Source organism: Carya illinoinensis, chromosome 12, assembly GCF_018687715.1.
Source record: "Carya illinoinensis cultivar Pawnee chromosome 12, C.illinoinensisPawnee_v1, whole genome shotgun sequence".
Lineage (NCBI taxonomy): Eukaryota > Viridiplantae > Streptophyta > Magnoliopsida > Fagales > Juglandaceae > Carya > Carya illinoinensis.
Window position 1 is genome coordinate 20,961,325 of NC_056763.1, and position 20,965 is coordinate 20,982,289.

The window sequence follows — 20,965 nt, forward strand, 5'->3', positions numbered from 1 at the left end:
ATTATTTTTTTAATAATATACTCTTTTTTTTTTTTTTTAAGAAAGTGAACGATGCGTGCCTAGAGTTTACCTTAAGACCATATACAACATTACTATTCAAAATTATAGTCGAAGTTGAGTAAATCAAGAAGAATGAATTATCAACACGAAACAGCCAGTATCATTCAAATAAGCAAGTTTCTTTCTATTCAATAAAGATTATTACTTATAAAAAAATCATTCAAATAAGCAACATGAGGATCATTAAACTGGGGACTGCACAGTAGTAGTATTAAAATAGTTAAAGTCACAGCAGCATATTTGATCAACTGCATCGGATCAAGTTAAAATTATAGCAAGTCTCTAAAGGCGTCCATAAAGAATAACAGCTGACAACAAGTGCATCTTATAATTTAGAAGCAATCTAAAGAATAACAGCTGACAACAAGTGCATCTTATAATTTAGAAGCAATCAAAAATTCCAAGTAGCATCAGCTACACCCTGACACCTTTCCATTGCGCCACTGCTGCCACACCGCACATCTTCGAAACAAGTTACTTTTTAACTACATGGAACAACTGCGCCACAGCACATCTTCAACCAAGCTACTTTAACTGCACAGATTAATAGAAAGGAAAGTTGGTATCAGAACTTCTTCGTTATAATTTTGAACAAACAAGCTATAATTAGGTAAAATATATATTCTTTTCAGGCAGGAATTAATTCATGCGACTGATGCAGGAATACAAGTTCAATTTAAAGCATAAACAGTCCTAGGAAAAAAAATTTCAAGGATTACAAATTAAAGATAATTATCAGGTAATGTGATCTTCTCATTCGAAAGTCATCCCCTTCAAAAAGTAGTATGCAATGTGAATTACTCATACAACAAACGAAATCTAGTTGAGCACAAAACATTATCTCTGGATTTAGGAGGAAAAAATTCAAAACAACAGAGGGGGAGGGGGTGTATGTCAGAACTGGCATGAAGTTCCAGAAACACAATATATATATATATATAAATATTCATAATAACTACACCGTTTTAGAGGTGGACTCTTATGGTAATTAAAATTTGAATACATTAAATTGGAGACAACACCAACAACAATAAGGGACAACATTAAGTACACATAAAACACTGCTAACAGCAGCAATGAAACACGAGAACAACATCTGAGACTTTTTCTTCTTACATTCAGAGAAATCTCACTAGATTAACCATCAAAATTTAAAAAAGCCACATCTCTTTCTCCATTTCTAATGCGAAAGTTATATGTTGAAATATGTATGAGTTGGTGATTTAGATACAATTATAAATATTCATTCACAATCTTCTGTTATTCACAATCTTTACTCAAAAAGTAAAGACTGCAGTATATTCACAATCTTCTTTCACAAATATACCGCAATTGAAATGGTTGAGCAAAGCCTTTTTTTACTTTTTTCCGATAAAGTGGGTTGCACAGTGCAGTAAAAGTCAAGCTCATTCCTCAAATTACCAATTTTCACATACAAGCTTATAAACACTCTCTACTAGGCTTATGATGATATGGCTACTAAGCCCTATGTCGATTTGTCCATTACCTCTATTTTTAATAACGAAATTACATATTGAAAATCGAATATTCCGTCTGTAAGAGTTAGCAGAACCACAATGGGATAACTTTATTACAAAGTGATTGTTGGACCAATGTCAACATAGGTTAGACATTGGGTGTATCATCTAATAAATAATAATAAAAACTTTCATTTTCCATCATAATTGGACAGTACTTCAAACTACATAATCTATTCTAAATTAATACAAATATTGATCTATATTCCCCAGCCCAAGCAACTATAGGATCCATTTTTTATTTTTGATGACCAAAATTGATACATTTCTTGGGCGCGAATGGTAGCATAGTTGCTTTAGTCACCTTCCTTTTACGTATTATCAAATCAGTCAAATACTTCCCTTCTCATGCATCATAGAGTAATTTCCTTTTTTTTTTTTTTTTTTTCAATAGGTAAATGATAATATTAATACGAATAGGCATAGCCCAAGTAAACAAGAAGTTATACAAGAGATAAAATCTATCTAATTTGCTAAAGAAGACATAAGAAAGTCGTGCATATTTCGGCCATTAAAATCTACAGCAATGGCCCAAAGAAATAGAGAGGTGAAAAAAAGAGAGCGAAGCTCCACTAGTGTCCACTCCTTATCTTCGAAAATCCGCTCGTTATGCTCTCACCATATGCACCACATAATACATATATGAACCATTTTCCACACAGCTTTGATCTGTGAAAGTCCGTCCGGCATCCCCCAACTGGCCAATAACTCAACCACCATAGCAAGTATCACCCAGTTTAACCCGATTCTGCTGAACACTTCACACCACAAGGCTCTAGCTGTCTTAAAATGTAACAACAGATGATCCACTATCTCGCTGGCTTTCTTACACATACAACACCAGTATGCAATAATTACCCGGTGGTTTCGCAGATTATCAGTATTAGAATCTTACCCAGGGCCTCCATGATGATAACAAAGATAAGTAGCGACAAAGGATCTCCTTGTCTTAAACCTCAGGAGCTACCGAAAAAACCCTCCGCGCTGCCATTGATTAGAACTAAAAATCTTGTCGTTGAGATACACCACGGGATCCACATACACCATTTCTCCCCAAAGCCACATCTCTACAATAGATAAAGGAGGAAGTTCTAGTTTACATGATCATATGCCTTTTCCTTATCTAGCTTGCAAATAACCCCTGCAATACCAGATTTTAATCTACTATCCAGACATTCATTAGCTATTAACACAGAATTTAGAATTTGATGACCCCTTGCAAAGGCATTTTGAGGCTTTGAAGTCATCTTTCCTAAGACCTCCCCTAGTCTATTAGCAAACACCTTGGAAAGGATTTCATAAATCCCGTTAATTAGGTTAATGGGCCTAAAGCCCTTCACTTCTGAAGCCCTAGTTTTCTTCGGAATAAGAACAATAAAAGTAGCATTCAGGCTTTTCTTGAATTTCTCAACGTAAAAACATTCCTGGAACACATTCATGATGTCCTCTTTCACAACCTCCCAACACGTTTGAAAGAACCCCATCGAAAAGCCATCCAATCCTGGTGCTTTATCTTTCTCCATTTTCCTAACCACTTGATATACCTCATCTTCTTCAAAAGCTCTTTCTAACCATGACTTTGATTGTGGTTCAATAGAATCAAAACCAAGACCATCCACTGTTGGCCTCCATCCCTCTCGTTCTGAAAGAGATTTTCAAAAATACTCACAACATGTTCACGGATCACCAGAGCCTTTATCCAGTCTCTACCATTGATTTTCATCATCTCAATGGTATTATTTCTCCTATGTGAGTTAGCCACACTATGGAAAAATTTTGTACTTCGGTCCCCTTCTTTCAACCAAAGGGCTCTTGACTTCTGACACCAGGAGATCTCTTCTAATGATAATATCCTTTCCAGCTCTGAAACCAACTCTGGCTTACGTGAAAATTCCTCTGGGGTGAGGACTCTATCTTCGGCGATCCTTTCAAAGTTATGTATCTCCTCCATCATGGTTTTCTTTTGTTCCCCTACATCTCCAAAAATTTTAGAATTCCAAAGCTTTAAATCATTCTTTAAAGCTTTTAGTTTACCTACAAGAATATAAAAGGGAGTACCATGCAACTGAAAAGATGACCTCCAAAGCCTTACCCTTTCCACGAAGCCTTCACTTTTAAGACACATGTTTTCAAACTTAAAAGAACGCCGACCACCTTGAATAACGCCTCCATCCAATAAAAAAATGGTCTGAGCATAGGCGTGGTAATCTCTTTTGACATACCTCCGGATAATGACATTCCCAATCCAATGATATTAGGAATCTATCCAACTAAGATCATGTTTGGTTGTTGGACCAGGTGAAAGGGCCACCTATAAGTGAGAGATCCACTAGGTTCAAGTCAAAAATGCAATCTGAGAACTCAGTCATGGCTGGGCTTAGGCGATTGTCTCCCAATCTTTCACTTGGGAATCTTATGATGTTAAAATCACTGCCTATGCAACAAAGAAGGTCCCACTAGCTCCATATTCCAACAAGTTCTTCCCATAGATGCAATCTGATGTTATCAACATTTGGCCCATAAATACCTGCAAAAGCCCACAAAAAATTGTCTTCTACCATCTTAAAGGAAATGGCCACTGAATATTCCCCTACAAACTCCTCCATTTTCTCCACCATCCTTTTATCCCACATCACAAGAATACCACCCGAGACCCCATTCAAAGCTAGATAAACCCAATCTACATACGGGCAATTCCACACTTCTCACTAATTTTCTGGTCACCAATTTCAACTTAGTTTCTTATAAACAAACAATATCCGCCCTCCAATCTGGAAGTAAATTTTTTATGCGGAGGTGCTTATTTGATCTCATTCAGCCCTCGAACATTCCATGACACAATTTTTGGCTTCATAAAGAAACAACAGTACCCTTCCCTTTGGATCTATCATGACTTGAGCTCCCCTCGTTCAGAGACTAATCAAGTCTCTTGAGCTCTCTCTATTTCTTGGATCCATTTTTCTTAGTTTGCGCATGACCCACCTCTATGGTCGTGAGAAGCGCCATGAATTGTTCTTCGTACCCCACACACTTCATTCCCACAACATGCTGGATATCCTTTACCTTTTTGAACACCCAATCCGACATCTCAAATTCATTGGGTAATAAACAATTCAACGGATAAGGGTTCCTGTCACCAACATCAATGTCATCCCCAAACAAACTATTACTTCCCCATTTGATCACAATACCCACGTTGTTCTCCATCTCAACATAAACCACTTGAGTATCAGGAACCATACTAGTATCTGTGAGCCGTTGCAACAGCCCCTCATATCTGTCCTCCCCAATTTCCAAGTCCTCTCATCCCCCCACCTTCCGACATTAACAACAGATGATCAACCGATGCAATGGGGGCCTCCACCTGGCAAGGCGTTGGTTCCCTGCCCATTATCGGTGTGTTCTATGTAAGGAAATCAGAGAGAAGCTCAACCGATGCGATGGGGGCCTCCACCTAGGAAGGAGAAGGTTCCTTACTCATTATCAGTCTAGTCTGTGCGTAAAAATCAGGTAGAACGAGAAAAGTTGCAGGTTGCCTACTTTTCTGCATCGCGCAACGGCAGTATCTACTCCACCACGGTCGCCAGCGTTGTCTATTCCACCTGAGTTAGGATCACCGTTGGAATCAGTGCTTCCAAGACATTCTTCGACAAGGCAAGACCATTTGCCGTTAAACTGGTACTTGGGTCCCCTTTTTTGGATTCTAAACTTGTTATTATGTCCAATGGGCTGGGGAGGGCCCATATTATGAGCTTTGAAGGAGCCCGTTGGATGCGGAATGAAGGTGCCCAATGTGCCCACGGGATTAGGCTTACCAAAACTGGGCTCATGCCCATCAAACGACAGCCTAACTTCAGCTTCCCCATTCAAGCCCATGAAAGGCCCCTCTCTTTCCTTATTAAGTAATCTACTTTACTTTGCAAGTCACCCAGCTGAGCCTTAGTTTCCATAAGGAGCTTCAACGTCTCCCCTTCTGCCACGCCACCTTCTTGTCTGCTTCCACCACCCTGACACTTTGCTGGACGCCTCTCTCTGTCAGACGTATGTCCCGTATCCGGACCTCTGTGTCCTTGCATGCCTTCATTTTCAAACCAAGACACAAGGGGCTGCTCCACCATCAATACCTCCCAATAGGAAAGAGGCTATGGCTGAGCCGTGGCCAACGTCCTCTTCACGCCTCTTTTGCTATGGATGTTTCTCTTGTCAACAAAATACTCCCGCAACACCTCTCCCAGTATCCTCCAGCCACTACCCTCTTCCCCTGGAACGAAGATAAAATTCCTCCTCCCTCCACCACTAAATTCCACCACCGCCATATTATGGCCTCTCTCATTCGAGCACCGTTGTGCAATAAAGCTTCGGTTACCTTCCCTTATTGTAGTGTAAAAATCCTTTTTTTCTATCTTTGAGCACAAATCCATGGCCTTAGCCAGCCATTATACCGAAGCAGGTCCCAGTATCACCTTAGCCACCACCTTCCAAGTCCTCTCTGTAATAACCAAGCCGCCCCCCTCTCGCTAGTGTAAAGTGTTTAGAATCTATAACTAAGTCCTTAATGAGATTCATATTGTGCATGACAACCCAAAACACAACCATGCAAAACGCCGCTAACCGCACAAAATCAGTGGAGAGATTGAGTGATTGCTACCATCGTTGAGTGTAAAAAAACATACGCAAAGAACAGTACGGAGAGAAAAAGGAGAGAGAGAAAAAAGGAGTGATAGAATCCAACACTTAAGAGTAATTTCCCTTATTCTATCATGATCCTCCTTTCTTTCCATTTGTGCATCCATTCAAGTCCCACACATAATGATAACCAATCGTAAATACCATAATCCACCAGAGATATGGGGTTGAAAAGCCACCCCAAAGTAATGAGATGCAGTTCTTTAAAAATCACAGTTAGAACTTTCAATCAGAACTCAGAAGTGTTTGATTTGATTCAGGGCTGGAAGGAGGAAGACTGCATGCCATTCCTTTACTGGATTGTCTTACCCACAAGATCTTCTTTTTCAAGATAGTCTGCTGAGCAAACTAATCTTCACTTGTGCAATTTCAAATATTCAATAACAGTTGTTCATTCCCTTATAGATCAAAGATGGGCATAAAGAAGGGATGGCATCTCTCTCCTTTCTTTCAGGTGGGGGGCAAGGAGAGAGAGAGAATAAGCTGCAGTGGTACCTCAGGCTAATTGGGCAAGTGGAAACCCTCTATACAATGCACACAACACAAAACAGATTGTCCAAAGTAGAATGATCACCCCGTCTTTATAATCTTCAGAGCAGATCGATTACTTTCAAAAACATTTGATCGGGAAAAAAAAAAATTGCGAACAAAAAATTAAACGATTTTATGACCCAGAATCATAAAACCATTACAGACCTTATATACCCATGTTGAGAAAACCTACAAACAAAATAGCTATCACTCACCAACATAGCACCGAATTCCAAAACCATCCAGCTACATTAATATGTGGGAGGCCAATGCTTGGAATGCTAGACACCATCAACAGGCAATTTTTTATTTATTTATTTTTTATCTTTTACCCCGTGAACAGGCAATCAAAACATGAAATTTCCAACGCCAAAAAACGAACTCACTTAATACTCAAATCATATACTAGAAATCCCCATAACAAATAAAATCCACAAACATAACACTTGAGAGAAACAAAAGTAACATTTGAGAGAAACTGCGAGGGAAAAAAAAGAGTAACCACACCAAAATACGTACCTTTGGCCGTCAAGATTGCCCTGCCCCGTGCTCCCTCCGCTCCCATACGACCCATCGTCGGTAGCGTGGCCCTGCCACACGGACTGCCATGCGTTTGAGGGGGGTTGCACGTATACCCCAGAAGGGTCCATTGCCCCCGCGGGCCGACCAATCATCATCCCCCCGTGGGGCCCACCCGCCGGCTGCCCCATCGGAGGGTAGTAGTACGGGACCCCACTGGCTGGAGCCCCCACGATCCCGCCCAGGCCGGCGGCCTCGTCCTTAATCTCGTCCCTCGGCACGATATCCACCAGGAAGTCGAATATGTCGGTCCTTGTGATCGCCGCCGCGATGTCGTTCTTCTGTAAGGTTCTTCTTTTATTCTCCTCGGCATGGAGCCAGGACCGAATGGTGAGCTCGAGGATGAAGAGCTCGCATGCCTTAGCGAACAAGATGGGAGCCTCGGCGGAGATCATGCGCACGTCCTCGTCGGCCTTCATGATCTTCTTGATACGGGCAAGAGGGAGCTGGTGGTTCTTGAAGTCGTTAACCTGCTCGATTTCCTGGCGCTGGTAGGACCAGAACACCTGGAGTTGCTGCTGCTGCTGTTGGAGGAGGTGGTGGAATGGAGCCGCTGGAGGAGGGGTGGGTTGGGGAGGGTAAGAGGAGGACTGGGCTGCCTGGTTGTTGTTCTCCATTGATTGATGGGTAGGAGGGGGGGATTTGTGGGTTTGATGGAAAGGTGCTTGATGATGGGTCTGTAAGAAATGCTGCCAAATGGGGGACTCTCTGCGTGTGCAAGTGCGTGTGTTTTTCTGGATGAATGATGATGGGTGGGTGGGATTTGAGTGATGAAGAGGGAATGTGGGGTGGGGATTTTGAGGGTTGTGGAGAAAGGGATTGGATAAGGTACAACATACTCTTAAAAAACATATATATTATTAATTTTAAAAAAAAAAAGCTTCGAATAATTATTATGTGCATTTATACTCTTTCAGCCATTAAATTAAGAGAATTTTATTATCATTTGAATTATTCCATATATACTTACTATCTATAGCTTTTGCACCACTTAATTGGGTTTGAAATTTCTACCATAAAGAGTCTTGTATAACAAAAAATTTTGTCACAGAAGAGTTTATAAAAATTAAAATAATGTCTGTCATAAAAAAATTTATGTGTGGAGAAGTCCCTTATAGATACGTAATTTAGCTTGTAATCTAAGTTTTTTTCTGTATTTATCTATTACAAATATAATTTCAAATTTCATGAATGAAATAAAGTCTATTTTTTATTAAAAAAATTATATATATATATTTAAAAAAAAAAAAAAAAAGCCTATGCAACCCTTAAATTTGTAGAGGACATTTTGGGTCGAACCCAAAGATTTGTCCGACACATAACTTTAATTGTTTACACTTAAATTTCGGTCGGAATCCTAACGTCCAGGAAATTTCGAAGTATAAAGTTAAAAAATTAATTTTTTGTACAGATTTTATATTTATTTATTTTTTTAAAATAATTATACGATATTTACATACTCATAATTATAATTATTATTTCTCATATTTAATATTAAAGAAATATTACCACCTAAATCTTTGATTAATTTGATACTTCTACTTTTTTTTTAAAAAAAAAATTGATACTTTTACTGTAGAAATCTTTGATTGTAAAACCCAATCTAAAAAGGGCAAATAAGAGAGGTAGCAACAACGTATACGTCAACTATCTAGTCAGTCAAACCTTTGAAAGTATAAGCATCTAGCTAAAAAAATAAATATATAAATAAAGTATCCAACATCATATCAAACATAAAGTCTTACAAATTTTATAAAAATAAATTTATAAATTAATATAATTTATATATATAATAAATATATTTTATAAATAAAAATAATTTTATAATTTAATATATCATATCAAATCATATTAATATATAATAATATTTTTTTATTCTATAATAATTTATGGCTAAGAGCAGTTATTACTTTATCAATAATTTATTACTTTTTTCTATTATTGGAAAAAAAATATTGGAAAGCATATTTCCTTCTAAGCTATGTTCTCCGTCTCTTTTTCTTGTCATACGGTCTTTTCTTGAAGCATTTTTCTAGTGCATTTTCCACAATTTTCACAAAAAAAGAGATTCTAGGAAGCTTCTGGCTACTTTTCTTAGGCCTAGTTTGAATGTCTAGATGAGATACAAATTATTTTATAAGAAATGTACTTCATCTTTTATTTTCTATACAAATGATTGAAAACAAAATCTTATCTCATTTTCGGTTGATAATACAGTAACGATACATTATCACTACAGTAACGCTAACTACTACATTTTTAATATATAAAATTATCTATTAAAATTTCTTATTTTATTTTAAGATATAATTAGAAAATTATATTTCAAATTTTATAAAATATAGTATAATAAATAGGTCATAATATAATAATATAAAAATATATTATGGAAAAGTCAAAATATTTATGAGTTTTTAAATTAATAATATATATTACTTATTTTTAATATATTCATAACATTTTCCACCCAATAATTAAAAATACTGTTCAATAATTAGTGGGACCCACCACTTTACCAAATTTCTAAAAAGTTAAAACTATTTCATCTCATCTTACTATCTAAACATACATTTTTTTACAAACTATCACATCTCATATTAACTCAAAAATCTCATTATTATTTCAAATATTTCATCTCATTTTAATTATATAACCAAACGAGACCCAAAACTCTATCTTTTTTATGTGGTCTCTAAGGCCTACATCCCTAAGATATGGAAGAGAAAATTCACTACAGAGATATATAAAATGCAAACTTCCATTTATCTCTATCTTTGTTAGAGGGAGTGGAGGAAAAGAAGAAGCAAGATCAGAAGAAGTGAAGTGTAGAAGGAAACCCTCTCTAAATGTCATAGGCCTCTTTTGTTGTGTACTTTTAATTGTCTAGATGTCTTTTACTTTATTAATAGATGTGGATGTTTTTATTTATGTATGTTTTGTTTCATTACATCTTTTATAAGATTTATTAAATTATGTTATGCATATAATATATATGCATTACAATAAGTTCTAATTATGTGAAAGCTGAGAAAAATAAATTAATAAATAATAAGAGCGATTCTAATATAATAGAGGCCACTAGGTAACCAAATGTACCCATTCTCTCTATTAGGTATTTATTTTTAGAGATGAGAAAGTTGAGATTGAAATTAAAAATTAAATAATATATTATTTTAATATTAAAATTTAAAAAAATTAAATTATTTATTTTATTTTATATGATAATTTAAAAAAATTATAATGATTAAAATCTGATGAAAATATTTTAAAAATGTGTGTTCTTCCTGGTTTGTCCTCACTCGTATACTTTACTAAGACCCCGGTTTCTGATTGTCCTGAAAAAGTGTCCATCCTGTTCTGCACTGCAAATTGCATGAAATATAAATGGTGGTGAGTGTGGAATCCAGCAAGTGGAAAACTTCTTTGGTGATGCGAAAAGTGCAATCCAAGTAGCTTCCGCCACACAGAAGAGAAAAGCACTTGATTTGTACAGGAAACAAACAGGAAGAAACCCACACATCAGATGATGTCAAAACCTCATGTTTCAGCTTTTCAGCAATCACTATCAAAAGGGTACCATCATGCTACTAGTAAGGTTACGTTTAGTCGCATGAAATTCTTATTTTAATCATAAAATGTTTATCTTATTATTATAATTTTTTTATATTTTTATATAAAATATAATAAATAATTTAATTTTTTAAAATCTTAAAACAATAATAATATTAAAACATAATATTTAAATCTTTCATCTAAAATTCAAAACTCTCATTTCAAAATTTTTAAATGGTCAAATCGAACTTAAATCATCATTTATTTTAAAAGTTTAAATTGATAAGAAAATATAAATTTTATTATTTAATTAATATATTAACATTCTTCCTTATATGTGGATCCGACTTTGTCTTAATGAGTGCACTTAATATATAAAGGATAGTGCTACGGCCATCGCTGGGCCTCGCTAGGTTAAAATTTTTTTTTTCTATTTTTGTGTTTTTTTTTTCACATCATTTTTTTAATATTTTCAAATATTTAAAAAATATAAAAAATTTACAATAATATTATATAATTTTTACTTAATCACAAAGAAAAAAAAAAAGAGAGCGGTAGCATTTTCCATATATAAAATATTTTATTGAATGAGATAAAGTACAGAGTTTGAGTTTAAACTTAAAATCTCTACTCTGATATTATATTAAATTATCACTTATTATAAAAATTTAAATTAATAAAAAGATGTAAATTTTATTATTTAATTAATATCGTAACTCTACGTATCGAGACAGAAAGATGTTGCATGGAATTCCAACTTTAATTCTCAAGCAAAAATGGAAGTAAGTTGTAACTATGTCCAAAAAAAAAAAAAAAAAACTCAGCAGATGGAATTTCAATCATCTTTGATATAAATATAACGACAAAAAAGAGACCAAAAAAAAAAAAGAAAAGGAAAAAACACCTGGTTGTTTCAGAGAAGGTGCGGTTGCAGGAATAGTATTAGAGTAATTCTATACATTAATCACTATTCATGCTATACACGACACACTTATAAATTTTTATAGGGTGTAAGGATGTTTTTTATAAGATATATAGATATTTTTTATAAGGTATGTGGTATGCAGTGATAAATAGTGGCTGCTCCTAATATTTTCTCATAGTATTATGGAGTCTCCAACAACTTCTCGCTCACAATGACACTCTTGCGACTCGAATTCATGACCTACACTTCTCGGACTTTGCGCTCCCAATCTACCTAAAATTAATTGATCATGAGTAATGTTATATATAATCGTGAAGTATATAAATGCCGCACAATCGCTTAAAAAAAATGTGATCCACGATTAAAAAATTAATTAATTTTTTTATGTGAGTCCCGTATTAGTTCATTTTTTTTTAAATATTACGTGATACTTGTACAACTATAACTGAAAATATCATTTCTCATTAGTCATTGAGGAAGATGGTAACGTTCAAGTGTTTTATCATTTATGGCATTCAACATCACATCCGGTAAGCATTTTTTAGAGCAGTCGCAGAGAATAGTACCAACGAGCACAACCAACAAGTTTATCTATAAGAATAATATTATTTATAATTATTTTTATATATTTTTTTATGTAATTTATTAATGTAGTTAACTGCATTATTTTTTTTTAATACATAATCAATATTCATATTAGTAGAATGTATAAAAAAATACGTAAAAATAACTGTATATAAAATTTTTATATCAATAAATATGCAATTATGGTATACAAATTTGAGCAGCTGTAAATACTTGATCCTTTTGAAGGGTGTGAAAATGAAAATGTAAAAATCCGAATGCAAAGTCATGTAATAGTGGCCTTCGAAGTTTCAAATTGTTCTTACTTTGGATGCTTCCATACCGAGGTAGGTTTGGATAGTAAAATTAGAATTTTTTGTTTTAGATGAAAGTTTAAAATAATATTTTTTAAAATTATTATTTTTGTAAGATTTGAAAATGTTGAATTATTTATTATGTTTTGTATAAAAATTTTAAAAAGTTGTAATGATGATATTAGAATTTTATATCTCATTCCACTTGCCAAACTTGTCAGTTTCATTTCAAATTTCATACACGTCTAGACTTTGTTCTTTATTCTTTGACAACCTTAAAGATGTCTATTTCATTCATCTTGAACTTTATATTTCCCTTTTTTTGCATGTTTTATGGAATGCATGTCACAAAATTTGAGATTCAGGTCAATCTGATCGCATGTTTAATGATATGGTATTTGTGTCCCTGGTGTTGAACTCGAATAATGCTATACATCACACTACTATCTTATTTGCATCCTACTATTTATGATGTGGTGCATTTATCATCATTTGATGATAAAAAAACATATAATAAATAATCATTTAATTATGATAAATGTATCACATCTTATTTAGTAGGATAATAATATAATATATAGAATTTTTCTTTATATAAACCCCAAAGAGTGAATCTCACCATGAAAAACTGTAATTTTTTTTAGTGAGACCTTAATTTTTACAAAAGATCTGCACGAAAGTTATCAATTTGGAGCTTGTACCTATCACTCTGCTTGGAATATACTCAACGTAGGACTTAATTTTCCAATTATTATGCAAAACTTGCTGAGAGATAATCCAACACTGGCTGAACAAAATAACAGGTGCGGACTTCTTAGTTGTAAAAAATACTCATGAGAACAAAACCAGAGCCATAAATTGATGACTTTCTGTCTTAAGGTCTTATCCGATGGGTCATATTCTTTGCTGTGAATCTCTGTTTATTCAATGAACCTTTACTGCCCAATTAAGCCTTTAGTTTAACCTATCACTAGACTTGAGCTTTCAAGTGATCATTTTGATTCTGGCTGTTGGCTGCTTCTTGATTTGTTGAACTTTAACGATTTGCATTCTGCAGTTGATTTCTTATGCAGAGAGTCACTACTTTTTTGTTTTTGTTTTTCTTTCTAATTTATCATTAAATAATAATGGCTTCTAAATATTGGCTTGTCAATTGTGCTTTTCACTGTATTCCATTTCAACCTTAGCTGATGGAGTTTTCTGGCAATGGACAGTGTTGAGGAGCATGTTTTAAGGGATTTCAATTACCGTGTAATTGATGAGGGTGACTCTGAAGCTAGAACTCCTCTCATCATGATCTGCCGACAGACCTTCTGATGTGAATTATAAAGTTACAAAGATTGCTGCAGCCTTTCATAATTGAGACATTAGAATAGAATCATCTCTTGATTCAAGCAAACAGAGATTGATTCTACACTGGTGCTGAATGGTTGTATTTTATATTATTATTATTTTTTTCTTTCTTTCCTGTATTTTGTATTACTTGTTTAATAGGAAAGGGTTTTATCCTTTCCTATTATATCTGAAATGTATTTTATCTTTCATCTTTTATCCAAACGGTTGGAAATAAAACCTTATTTCATTTTCAATTGATATTATAGTAAAGCTATAGTATCAATATAATAACGCTAATTACTACATTTTTAATATATATAATTATCTATTAAAATTTTTTATTTTATTTTAAGATATAATTAGAAAAATATATTTCAAACTTTATAAAATATAGTATAATAAATAGGTCATAATATAATAATATAAAAATATATTATGAAAAAGTCAAAATATTTATGAGTTTTTAAATTAATAATATATATTACTTAGTTTTAATATATTCATAATACTTTTCATCTAATAATTAAAAATTAATATTAAAATTTTAAAAAGATTAAATTATTTATTTTATTTTATATGATAATTTTAAAAAATTATAATAATTAAGATGGGATAAAATATTTTTAAAAGTGTATGTTGCTCCTTGTTTGTCCTCACTCGTATACTTATTAAGTTAAGACCCCGGTTTCTGATTGTCCTGAAAAAGTGTCCATCCTGTTCTTCACTGCAAATTGCATGAAATATAAATGGTGGTGAGTGTGGAATCCAGCTAGTGGAAAACTTCTTCGGTGATGCGAAAAGTGCAATCCAAGTAGCTTCTGCCACACAGAAAAGAAAAGCACTTGATTTGTACAGGAAACAAACAGGAAGAAACCCACACGTCAGATGATGTCAAAACCTCATGTTTCAGCTTTTCAGCAATCACTATCAAAAGGGTACCATCATGCTCCTAGTAAGACTACGTTTAGTCGCATGAAATTTTTATTTTAATTACAAAATTTTTATCTTATTATTATAATTTTTTTATATTTTTATATAAAATATAATAAATAATTTAATTTTTTTTAATTTTTTTAAATCTTAAAAATATAATAATATTAAAATATAATATTTTAATCTTTTATCTAAAACTCAAAATTTTTAAGTAGTCAAATTGAACCTAAATTATTATTTATCTTAAAAGTTTAAGGTGATAAGAAAATATAAAATTTATTATTTAATTAATATATTAACACTCTTTCTCGTATGTACATCAGACTCTATCTCAATGAGTAAACTCAATATATGAAATATTTTATTAAATAAAATAGAGTGTAAAGTTAGAGTTTAAATTTAAAATATCTATTTTGATATTATATTAAGTCATTACTTGTTTTAAAATTTTAAATTAATAAAAAAATATAAATTTTATTATTTAATTAATATCATAACATAACACTACATATCGAGACTGAAAGATGTTGCATGGAATTCGAACTTTAATTCCTAAGAAAAAATGGAAGTAAGTTGTAACTATGTCCAAAATAAAAAAACTCAGCGGATGGAATTTCAGTCATCTTTGATATAAATATAACGACCAAAAAAAATAAAAGAACCTAGCGGGTTCAGAGCAGTTGTAGTTGCAGGAATGGTATTATGGAGTCTCCAACAACTTCTCGCTCACAACGACACTTGCGACTCGAATTCATGACCTACACTTCTCGGACTTTGCGCTGCCAATCTACCTAAAATCAATTGGTCGTTGAGGCAGATAGATACATCCACGTGTTTTATCATTTATGGCATTCAATATCACATCCGGTAAGAATTTTTTAGAGCAGTCGCAGAGAATAGTACTAACGAGCACACCCAACAAGGTTATCAATAAATATGCAGTTCTGGTATACAAATTTGAGCAGCAGCAAATACTTCGATCCTTTTGAAGGGTGTGAAAATGAAAAGAGTTTTTGTTATATATAAATATAGTTATGTATTAATTTATATATTAATAATAATTTATTTATCTTTAAAATTTAAATTAATATTATTTTTAATAAAATTTATTTTTTGACTAATCATATCATATTAGTGTACAGATTAGTACACAATTATGCTTGTAATTATATTTTTTTAAATAAAAATGTAATATTGGCTTTTGAAGTTCCAAATTGTTCTTACTTTGGATGCTTCCTAAGTCGAGATAAGTTTGGATAATGAGATTAGAATTTTTTGGATGATAGTTTAAATTAATATTTTTTAATATTAATATTTTTTTAAGATTTGAAAATATTGAATTATTTATTATATTTATATAAAAATTTTAAAATATTATAATGATGATATGAGAATTTTGTATCTCATCTCACTTGTCAAACATGCCAGGCAGTTTCATTTCAGATTTCATACACATCTAGACCTTGTTCTTTATTCGTTGACAACCTTAAAGATGTCTATTTCATTCATCTTGCACTTTATATTTCCCTTTTTTTTTGCATGTTTAATGGAATGCATGTCACAAAATTTGAGATTCAGGTCAATCTGATCGAAGCTAAGGAATATCCTCTAACATTTATGTGTTTATATGGTCTCCGTGTCCCTGGTGTTGAAGTCTGTAATAAGTTGAGATTCCTCTCCGTTAAAAAATAAAAAATAAAACAATATTATTTGGAAGAAAAATGATTTGTACAAACTCTAAAGACAAGTCACGCGTAAACTTTTGTAAAAAAGTGGATTCTACCCTAATTTTTTTAGCGGAACTCACATTTTTACAAAAGGCCTACACAAAATTTGTCTATTTGGGAGTTGTACCTAGCATTACTGTTTGGAATATACTCAATGTAGAACTCAATTTTCCAATTATTATGCAAAACTTGCTGAGAGATAATCCAACACTGGCTGAACAAAATAACAGGTGCGGACTTCTCAGTTGTAAAAAATACTCATGAGAACAAAACCAGAGCCATAAATTGATGATTTTCTGTTTTAATGTCTTATCCGTGCCTCTTCCTTTTTTCTGTTAATTGACATTAACGATGGGTCATATTCTTTGCTGTGAATCTCTGTTTATTCAATGAACTTTTACTGCCCAATTAAGCCTCTAGTTTAACCTATCACAAGACTTGGAGCTTTCAAGTGATCATTTTGATTCTAGCTATTGGCTGCTTCTTGATTTGTTGAACTTTATCGATTTGCATTCTGCATTTGATTTCTTATGCAGAGAGTCACTACTTTTTCGTTTTTATTTTTCTTTCTAATTTATCATTAAATAATAATGGCTTCTCGTATTGGCTTGTCAATTGTGCTTTTCACTGTAAGCTAAGTGCGGGTGCATTTTTTTGCAGAGAACATGACAAGTGAACAAAAACAAAAATACTTGAGTCTGTGACATCGCATATTTGATCAATATTGGGCTCTTGAAAGTAGTCTGCTGTGATGATTTATATGATTGTCTGTTCACTGCATGAACTTCAACCCATTCAAGAGCTTGCTGAATTCCATTTCAACCTTAGCTGATGGAGTTTTCTGGCAATGGACAGTGTTGAGGAGCATGTTTTAAGGGATTTCAGTTACCGTGTAATTGATGAGGGTGACTCTGAAGCTAGAACTCCTCTCATCATGATCTGCCGACAGACCTTCTGATGTGAATTATAAAGTTACAAAGATAGCTGCAGCCTTTCATAATTGATACATTAGAATAGAATCATCTCTTGATTCAAGCAAATAGAGATTGATTCTACACTGGTGCTGAATGGTTGTATTTTGTATTACTTGTTTAATAGGAAAGGGTCTATCCTTTGGAAGCCAACTAAGGGATGGAGACCCAAAATGACTAAATACAATAACCAAATTGAATTTAACAATACCCTTATAGATGGTATTTATGAGGTTAGTTCAACATGCAAGAACTAGACGATTAAACACCTTGGAGATTTGATATATTTGGTAGTAAGGCCTACCTTTTTTACATAATAACAAAGTGCAGCTACAATATCCTTGGACCTTATAAGCTTTCATGCTAAATACCAAGATACTGTTGTCTCCCTCCATTTCATTCTTTTGTAAAGTTTCCCATTTTATATCAACGATATGGTTATAAAATGATAGGAAAAGAAATGGAGAACATAAGTTCATCGTAGTTCTTTCTTTTCCATTTTTTCCTTCGGAAAATGCTCTTCCCCAAGCTGATTAGGGAAGTGTTTTCAATATGACAATAACAAGTGCTTCATACAAGGCAGGAAGTCTCAACTCTTTCATCAAGAAAAATAAAAAAGGAAAAATTCCTACGAACAAAATATACATGATCGACAATGTAACAACTCTACAGCCATAAACTTTGTTTGCGGATGTCGAACTGTAGGTCTTACTTTATCCATCAAGTGAAACCACCATTGATCAAGAAACCTAAAATAGACGCCCATATATTCCACTTCTATACAAAGTCATAAACTGCATTGCTGCCATCATATACTTAGGAAATGAGCAGTAGAAGGACATGACATTAAGAATAATATTTAGTTGACTGAATAAGGATAAACATGGTCCAAAAGCAATTGCTATTTTGTATTGATCGCATGAAGTGATATTAATCCATGGCATCAAAACTTGGAGCATACCAGCCCAACAGATCCTTGATTTTCTTCATTCTTTCTTCTTGTCCCTTTGAATCCCCAAATGCTGTTGTGAAGGGGTACACGTATGTTACTTTAGTGGCCATAGACCTATATGCAACCACATCTCCTTTCACCAAGAACTCAAGCACATCCCGATCAAACCCTCCGTCAACCTCAGCTTGTAAATATTGACCTGTGTTCAGCCAAATTATCATTAGAGCATCATACAAGAGAAAATAAACAACAAGAGAAAAAATAAAACACACCAATACAGAAAATAAAGAACCCCCGCCCCCCCCTCTTCCTCCTCCTCCAAACCCCCCTTTCCCCACTGAAATACTCTTGATGGTTTTATATTGTAGGAGGAATGAGTTATAAAACTAGAATAGAAAAGGCTTAGCATATACAGGAAGAAATTTATCTTATCCCGTCTAATGTCGACGGCCCATGGTTTGAGTGTGATTGATACTATTCATACCGTTTCAAGCACATACCCACCTCCAATGTCTGTCAGTTTGAGTTCATTTAGAAATAAGATAGAAAACGCCTAAACTGTTGAAAGAAATCCTCCTCTCATTCCCATATGAGGGCACCTGCTTTAGATATTATGTTATATCTATTATTTATAACACTTGCCATCAACTTTCTTGGTTCATGGCATTCGTCCAAACTCATGTAAAAACAGGAATGAGAAAAGCCAGAACTGGTTCATAATATCTATACCCCTCCCTTTTTTTATGCCTCACTTTCAATATCATCAATTTGTTCCAAGTGAAATATTTGAGCTCAGTCTAGTTACCATTTGGTGTATCTTCCACAACCTGAATTTTCGCATTTTTCTGTGTTTTCAGGATTGCTTCTTGCAATTTCTGCAAAAGATTAGGAACAAATAAAGTTTCACGTCAAGCACACTTAAACTGAAAAGGCAAAACAATGTAAGCAAATGGTGTTCAACCAAGCAAGTATCGTTTAACGCCACTTTGGATATTCAATCGAAATGCCTACAGTGAGCGCATACACACACACACAGATATCCTCAGGACCTGAACTGCATTGTCGGTAGAATTTTCAGGAATTCTCCATGGGAATGCAAATGATGATGATTTCGGGTTTGTTGATACACAACCTGGATTTGTTGACGGGCAAGGTCTAATTTTCCTACAAGAACACAGCATCTCGTAAAATTCTGGACTTCAAACCAGCAAAAATAGAGATGTGACAAATCTGATGATTGCACAGAAAGATAATCGTAATTGTGTAGAGAAAATGAAAACAAGTTAAAAGCCATTCTCAATTTGTATTGCAGTGCATTGATCGAAAAGCTTGGATTAGTTATAAATGTTAAAGCGACAAAATCTTAACCATTAGTTAAAGATAATGAGCAAGATTTTAACTTCACAAAGCCTATGTATATCCTGACCCATGAGTACGTTAGGCACATATATGTGGAGTGCTGTAATGAAATGAAGAGCCAAACTCGTTGCTAATGAATTCACCAACATGGGACGGAGCAAACATTCTATGTCATGCTCAGATTGAGCGTGAACCATGAACGTTGGGCACATTTGGTTGCATATGCCAAAAAAAAAAAAAAAAGAGCACAAAACCCATTAACGAAAAACGAATTCAACACATACCCATTTTCGAGTCCAGTCTGCAAGTTCTTGGATTGGGAGAAGGGAGTGGTGGGAGAGAGTAGGGAGGACTGAGAGTTGAGTGAAGGGATTGCCAAAGAAGGTAATGGGGAGCTCAAGGTTGCAGCAAGAGCCAAAGAGAGTAGCTTAGATAGGAGTAAGGGTTTTGGATTTGGAATTTGGAAAGTAGCTTCTGGGATTTGAAGGCAAAGCGAGGTCTTGATGGCCGAGGGCTTGGAGGTCGGAAAAAGTGGAGGGAGCAGATGACCAATCAAACTCATGTTTGGTCCAGTCTGTTTATCCTTTCCGAACCAGGCATCCATCTCTGTTTTATGTTCTACGGAAACGCTGCCGTTTAATAGTATTTTGCCAAATAAACGAGCTCTTGTGCTCTTTTTGTAACCATGAAAACTTTATTTATAAGTGGCCGGGCATCAATAACACAATAAAGTATTTGATTTTAAATTTTAGAATTTAAATTTTACAAATCAAGTTTTGATATATACATAGTCCTGTAAACAAAAAAAAACTGTTTTTATAACAATGAGAAATGATTACAAATTTTGTTACACTCCAAGTCTTCGCCATTAACAGGGGTTAGCAGGGCACTACCAGAGAGGGGAGGACTTAGGTTTCGAGGGAGGAAGTGAACTAAAGA

At 33.9% G+C, this 20,965-nt stretch overlaps 2 protein-coding genes across 2 annotated transcripts; both read right to left on the reverse strand.

Moving 5' to 3' along the window:
- Positions 1 to 240: 240 nt before the first annotated feature.
- Positions 241 to 8,197, reverse strand: LOC122290008 (nuclear transcription factor Y subunit C-1-like). Its single transcript, XM_043097514.1, has 2 exons — positions 7,335 to 8,197; positions 241 to 594 (listed from the first exon to the last, which is right to left on the reverse strand). The coding sequence occupies exons 1-2, from the start codon at positions 8,009 to 8,011 to the stop codon at positions 591 to 593; spliced, it is 681 nt and encodes a 226-aa protein (XP_042953448.1). The 5' UTR covers positions 8,012 to 8,197; the 3' UTR covers positions 241 to 590.
- A 10,084-nt stretch (positions 8,198 to 18,281) lies between these two features.
- On the reverse strand, positions 18,282 to 20,645 carry LOC122289057 (thylakoid lumenal 17.9 kDa protein, chloroplastic). The gene is made up of 4 exons (XM_043095969.1): positions 20,311 to 20,645; positions 19,717 to 19,831; positions 19,473 to 19,542; positions 18,282 to 18,866 (listed from the first exon to the last, which is right to left on the reverse strand). Exons 1-4 carry the CDS (start codon positions 20,628 to 20,630, stop codon positions 18,646 to 18,648), a joined length of 726 nt encoding a protein of 241 aa, XP_042951903.1. The 5' UTR covers positions 20,631 to 20,645; the 3' UTR covers positions 18,282 to 18,645.
- Between the last annotated feature and the right edge of the window lie 320 nt (positions 20,646 to 20,965).